The sequence below is a fragment of the Otolemur garnettii genome, unplaced genomic scaffold, assembly GCF_000181295.1.
Source record: "Otolemur garnettii isolate 467f Iridium unplaced genomic scaffold, OtoGar3 scaffold00012, whole genome shotgun sequence".
NCBI classification, from domain to species: Eukaryota; Metazoa; Chordata; class Mammalia; order Primates; family Galagidae; genus Otolemur; species Otolemur garnettii.
Window position 1 is genome coordinate 3,309,584 of NW_003852407.1, and position 6,791 is coordinate 3,316,374.

General features: G+C 44.9%; 1 protein-coding gene across 1 annotated transcript in view; it reads left to right on the forward strand.

The window, feature by feature from the left end:
* MYO5B (myosin VB) overlaps positions 1-6,791 on the forward strand; it is a 316,910-nt gene that overhangs the window by 209,209 nt on the left and 100,910 nt on the right. The window contains exons 11-12 of the mRNA XM_023510163.1: positions 5,895-5,976; positions 6,488-6,628. Of these exons, the coding sequence (XP_023365931.1) occupies positions 5,895-5,976; positions 6,488-6,628 (223 nt within the window). The remainder of the gene's footprint in view (positions 1-5,894; positions 5,977-6,487; positions 6,629-6,791) is intronic.

Sequence of the window (6,791 nt, forward strand, 5' to 3'; positions counted from 1 at the left end):
CTCATTGTTGTGAAATTTCTCCAGAACTTTGTCATCTTCCGAAACTGAAACACTACACCCATTAAACAACTTTCCACTTCCCGCTCCCTGGCAACCACCTTTCTACCTTGTTTCTAAGAGTTTGCCTACTTTAGAGGGCTCGTGTACGTAGAATCACAGTGCTCCTTTTTGTGACTAGCTTATTTCATTCCGTTATCCTGTCCTCCAGGTTCATCCATTTTTGTCGCAAGTAGCAGGGTTTCCTCCTTTTTCAAGGCTGAGTGATATTTGGTTGAATGTATGTACTGCGTTGTGTGTATCCATCCATCCGCTGGAGGGCATTGGAGTTCTCACCTTCAGGATATTCTGAGTACTGCTGCAATGAATGTGGGTGTGCACAACTCTCCCAGGTCCTGTTTTCAATTCTAGTGGATGTATATATACGTGGAAGTGGGATTGCTGGATACTATGGTAGTTCTGTTTTTAATTTTTTCAGGAACTTTCATGTTTTCCATAACAGCTCTACCATTTTGTGTCCTACCAGCTGTGTGCAAGGGCTCCCATGCCCACATCCTCAACAGTGCTGGTGACTTGTGGTCTGACAGTCCCACTGGGTGTGGCCATCCTGTCCCAGTGTGGTTCTGGCTGTCATTCCTCCAGTTAATGATGGTCATCGTCATTCCGTGTGCCTCTTGACTATTTGTATATCTTCTTTCAAGAAATACCTATTCAAGTCTTTTGCCCATTTAAAAATCAGGTTATTTGGGGGTTTTGCTGAGTTTTACTGAGTTTTATACATATCCTAGATATTAACCTTTTATTAGAAATAGGGTTTGCAAATATTGTCTCCCATCCTGTGGGTTGAATTTAATGATGTATTTTAAGTAAACTTAATTGGTTGCCTTCACTTTGGTGAAAAAAAATTCTTTCTTTTGTTTTCTTGGTCTCTCCAAAACAAACTTATACCCTTCCAACTATAATACAGCTATTCAGAGGCACCTACCTACCCACCTCCTTTGTGACCAGTATGAAAAGGTTTCTCTGAAAATGGAGGGGAGAAGTCAGTAACTTCACTTACTCTCTAGTTGGTGACAGTGGCCCAGCCCTGGACAGCCCAGAAGACCCCTGGACATGCTGCCTTCAGAGAGAAAATGTATGGCTGGCTCCACTGTTCCAGACCCAACAGCGTACCAGACACTATTGGCCTACCCTGGAATCTTTCAGCCTCTCAGGAGACCCTTAAACCTCAGAGAGCTCTAAAGTGAGGCTCCACCTCCACAATTGCTCTGAGACAGCCCTTTGGAGTATCCCTGGAGCCAGGCCCTCCTGTGTGCTTTTGAGACTCTGACAAGGTCCCATTTTCTCTCTGTCTATACCAGCACTGCCCCCTGCCCCCTGCTCATGGCCTCACTGTGCTCTCAAAGCCTGTAGCATCTAAAATTACTCCTTGGGGAGGTTCTCATACATCAGTTTTCTGTCATATTTTGAACAGCTCGTTTGGGCACAGGCTCTGACTTCCTCTTCTCTGCAGCCCTCAGTTCTTGGGACAGTTGGCTGATGGGCAGAGGGTCACCACACAGTGGGCAGAAAAGGACCCGGAAATTGGAGCATGTGGCAAATCCTGTGACCTGGATTTAGGTCTTGGAAAGAATAACGGTTCTTGGCTTTGGAGTGTGAGCAGCACTCGAGCCTCTGTGCTGTATAGGGACATCTAAGCACAGAGTGGCACATGAGCAGAATTCCAGTCCTGATATTCTGCGGTGCACCGGCACCCTGAGATTGTTTAGTAAAGAGATCAAGAGGTTAGCCTCTCGGTAGATCCCAAGGTGCCTTTGGGAGATTTCAAAGCTTCAGGTTGGAAAGGGACCTTGCCCAGAGACATTTAGATCACTTCTTTGACCTTAATGCACCATGCTCCCATTTTTTAAAGCTTTCTCTAGAGAGTATTTTCCCACATCATTTTTTTCTGTAAAATTTTTAATAATCATTCTCTGGAAGCCCTCCTATATCTTTTCAACCTGACAAAGGTAGAATGCTAGAGAGTGATCTCTGTAAAACTAGGAAGACAAGCCTGAGCTCAGAGATTCCAGTTCCTTTGACCGGTGCTCTGGGGGGAACCTTGCCTCTTTGCTGGCTCTCAGGTCAGGGAGTGAGAGGTTCGCAGAGGTTAATCATTATCTTGGGGTGACTAGCTGACTTTTTATTGCAGTTTCACTTTCCAACAAGCCCTGCCTTATTTTTAGAGGTATTTGTAGCCCATATTACTCTCTAAAATTGAGGTAGAATGAGAAGGAAATTGTATACTTTTCAACAACATTCTGAAGATAGAAGGAAATTGAAGCAGAGGTGATCATAGTGCCACTAGCAGTCCAGAAGCCATGTTTCAGTGTCCAGCTTTATTCTACGTTTTGACCTTTCTCCCACCCAAGGATTCTGGTCTAAATATTCTCAGCATTGATTTTACAAGAGGAATTCAATTCCCTCTGGTATATAAATTTCTTTATGACATTTTAATGTTGTAGACTACAAATTGATTCATTGTGTTTATTTTTAAAAGCCATCTCTGTTGATGGGAAAAATTACTACAAATATAATTCCATTGTAAAGGAGAAGTTGCCCTGTCTTCCAGATGGAGGCTTTCTGAGGTCGGTCCCCTTAGACGTTTTCCAAGCTACTCAAGCCCCTCATTCCTCTCTGGGCCTCCGGCATTACAGTAATTACGTTAGATGGCAGAGGAATTGTTACCAGATAATGTCTTAGAAATAGGAAAATTATGAGCTAATTTCAGGCCATTTCAAATTAATGAGAATGTTCTTTGTGGAGCGCTACCAGTGTAAACCTTTAGAAAATGACAAGTGGGAGATATTTAAATCCTCTCTCTGTGGAGCTCAGTACAAGCTCTGCCAACACTCCCAGTTGCCATTATCTGGCCAGTTGCTGGGGTGGCTCTTTTATCTTCCTTCTGGGGTTTATTAATTAAATTTCCTCCAGGGCTTGGCTGTTGTCAGCAACCTCTGTGGAGGTGAGAGGCTGGGGGAGGGAAGGAGATTCTAGGGGATGTGAATTAGGTCTACAGGACCCTCATCTGGCCTGGGAGGGTCCCAAGCCAAGGCAGTGACTGGCAGACACAGTGCCCCTCTTCTGCTGGTCTAGAGTGCACAGGGCTGGTCTTCTTTGTCCCAGTTGGACTTTGCTTCTTTGATCTTGTTTTATTAACCTAGAATTTTCTTTGGGGCATGGCCAAAGGCTACTTTTTAATGTGGTTGCATCCAAGCAGTTGACTCCTTTGATCCCCAAATTTCCCACTTCCCTGCATCTCATACCTTGTCGAGAAGGCAGTAGGTGTCAGGGAGGAGGAGAAGGCTGTTGCCTCTAGGCACCAACCCAGCTTGTCGGGTATCTGATGCCCAGCTTGAGGAAGCTGTAGCATTGCTATTTTGGGGTGGTACTTAAGGAGTAGGATTTACTGGAAGGGCTTACATGGCTTTTTATATAAGATTGAGGAAATGCAGTTTTCTGTACTGAAGAATAAGAGGAGGGAGAAATAAAGATTTTGGAGGAGGTTGAATGAAGCCTATGCCCCTGGCCTCGGTTAGCACTGGCCCTCTCTGCCCCTCACCATGTGTTCAAATACCACCCCTTATGGGAAGTTGTCCTTCATGTTGATAGCCCTTCTGAGTCATCTCTTCTTCCTTTTTTATGAAACTTTCCTCCTCTCTGAATTAAGACTGTGCTCTCAGTAATAAGACTGTCTGGGTTTCAGTACTGGCCCTTCTGCCTACTGACTGTCTGAGCTTGGGCAGGTACCTCATCTCCCCACACCTTGGTTTCTTCAGCTGTAGGATGGATTAAGGATAGAACCTGTCTCTTGCTTGCTATGAGCAGTCATCAGATGGGAACCATGAAGCACCTGGGTCTGTTGCTCTGCAGATTTTCATTGGCAGGGCCTCTGCCAGCCATTTGGCCTATTGCATAAATGGGGAAAAGGCAGCTCTTCCTCCTCTTCCTCATGGATTTCTGCCCCCTCGGCCCAATGCTGTTGTTCCATGTACAAAGTGGGCCCCACTCCTTGTAGCTCAAGCTGCTGGTGCTTGTCACCTAGCCAGCACAGCCAGTGACAGCACATGCATCCAGTTACGAGGCCTTATCTGCCCAGCCTGTTGGCCATTTGTAGTTTTTTCATCCACATGTTCCTTGATGACAGGAGAACCTTCCCATTACTTGACCACCACCGGCTTAAGTCAGTCCGACTGGATCTTGCCTGGCTTCCTGCTCCAGTGACAATGACCTCACTCACCTTCCTGTCTCCAGTCTCATATACTTTCTTCCAAATAAGTTTCTCTCTTGCCCAACTCTGATTGTCAATTTAATTTGAAATCCTTCAGAATCTCCCCGTTCTGAATTTGGTGAGATCCAAACTTTATGTAGCTCCCAAGACCTGTGAGAAGGACATTACTACCACAGCCTCCTGCTGCACCGTGTCTCATCCCACCCTGACCTTTCCCAGCTTTATGTCCCTTGCACGGTCACCAGGCCGTACTGTGGACATCTACATTGTGCAATGAATGATGGTGCTGATACTCTAGAGCAGTGGTTCTCAACCTTCCTAATGCCGCAGCCCTTTAATACAGTTCCTGTGGGTCACGACTCACAGGTTGAGAACTGCTGTTCTAGAGGATGAAGAACTCTAATAAATTCATTTTTAAAGTTAAAACCTAACAAAATTTACCAAGGATCACAGACAGTTCACAAAGTGCAATTAGGCAGAAAAACGTTAAACTCTATTAATCAAAGAAATTAAAATTCAAACACATTTGAATTTTCTATACCCAGTAATCAAAGATTTTTCAAAGTTAATGTCCACTGTTGTCTAGAGAGCTGTGGTACATGAGTACTCCTCCTCACCAGGGCCAGCTGTGGGGGAGACCCTTGAGACTGACCTGAATGGAGCACATGGGGAATTTCTCACAGGGTGAAACTGTTCTCTGCGCTGGGGTGATAGCTACATACTCAGTGACATTTTTCAAAAATGCATCAACATATACACTTAAAATTTGTGCATTATGTGTAAACCTGAACTCTATAAAATGATTAAAACGAGATTGTTGACCACTATTATTACCACTATTATTTCCTACATTGGGAGGTGGGGGTAAGATAATCACACAGAGTAGTTCCACCTTTCTAGGAGTTAATTTGCATGTACCTTTTAAGATCTGATACTCTTTGATGTGGTAATTCTAGGCTACCATCTTTAGGAAAGAATCACAAATTCAAAGAATTTGTCACAACACTGATAGCCCTTCATTGGGAGTGTGGGAGCCGCAGCCAATTCATGGAGCACGAGAAAGGATGTTGTCCCCTCAGGATGGAGCCTCCCTCCCCAGTGCATGAGGGGGCTGACTGAATTTCATCTCCTGGCCCTTCACTATTCCCAGGTCTAGACCACAGCCCTGATCCATGCAGTGGTCACTGAGACAGACATTAAGGTTGATGCTTTCAGGAAACTGGTGTGAGGAAGTATTTGTGATGAAATGGTAAATGATAAAAATAGGAGGTAGAACTTTGCATTTTTGAAAAAAAAAAATGTGTAAAATCCTTAAAAGGAAATCTAGTAAAATATAGCTGGCAGTTGATATGAATGACAGAATCATTGATGACTTTCTCTTTTTTTTGTCTGCTTTTTCTAAATTTTCCTGCTGTCGGTATTTTTTCTAGTTATAAAAATATATATGCATTCTTTCCTAATGAGGCTCTCTGTAGTGCTGACATCTGCAACAGTGGTCTCTTTGAACACAAGAGCAGAAACTGAGGATTCTGTGGTGACCTTGGGGAAGAGCTGGCAGGGAGGACAGGGCGAGGGCAGCCTTGAAAAGAGATAGCTCTTACCTTTGTCTTCTCTTTCTGTTCTGCAGGTTTGAGACATTTGAGGTAAACAGCTTTGAGCAGTTTTGCATCAACTATGCAAATGAAAAGCTCCAGCAGCAGTTCAACTGGGTAGGCTGGGCTTCTGGCACTGGGCGCTGGGCCTGGGAGCCCCCTCTCCCTGGGAGTGCTACTGGGGTTATGACTCTTCCATTCATGGCCAGTGGGTTCCAGCTCTACCCTTACCTTCCCTTGGTTTCCTGGGAGTGCCCTGAGCTTTAGAAAGGTGCTCCCCACTGTCAGGAGGAGGTCTGAGTGGGACCTGTGCTGTGCTGCCACGGATAAATGCTCCTCCCTGTGGCCTTGACTCTCAGTCCTTTGAGCCTGGGTTTCTTGGGTGCTGAAGCACCTACAAGCCAAATGTGGGGCTTCTTGTGATTGGGGTAAAACAACACAGGTGATTGTTAAAATATCCTAGGGAAGGGTTCGCATAGGAATAAGAAACCACCTAAATGCCCTTTTCTTTTGTGCAATGGTGACTGAAAAGCACCCAAACCTTTCCTAGCAGTTACCTGGTGTCCTCCAGGACCCAGAACTTAGCACTTCCATTCACTCACTGTGACCTTTTCACCTCTTGCCCTAGCATGTGTTCAAACTAGAGCAAGAAGAATATATGAAGGAGCAGATCCCTTGGACCTTGATTGATTTTCATGATAACCAGCCTTGCATCGACCTCATAGAAGCTAAGCTGGGGATCCTGGACCTCTTGGATGAAGAATGTAAGGTAAAATTGATGATGCTGTCTTTGAAGTCATTCAGTTCTGGGCTTGGGTGTGCAGTGCAGGGGAGCATGTAAGATATCACAGCTGGAATTGCAGCTGTGATTAGCTGGACTTTAGTTTGTAGGAAGAAGTGTTGGGATCCATCTTGTGTTCTAGAAGGGAGCA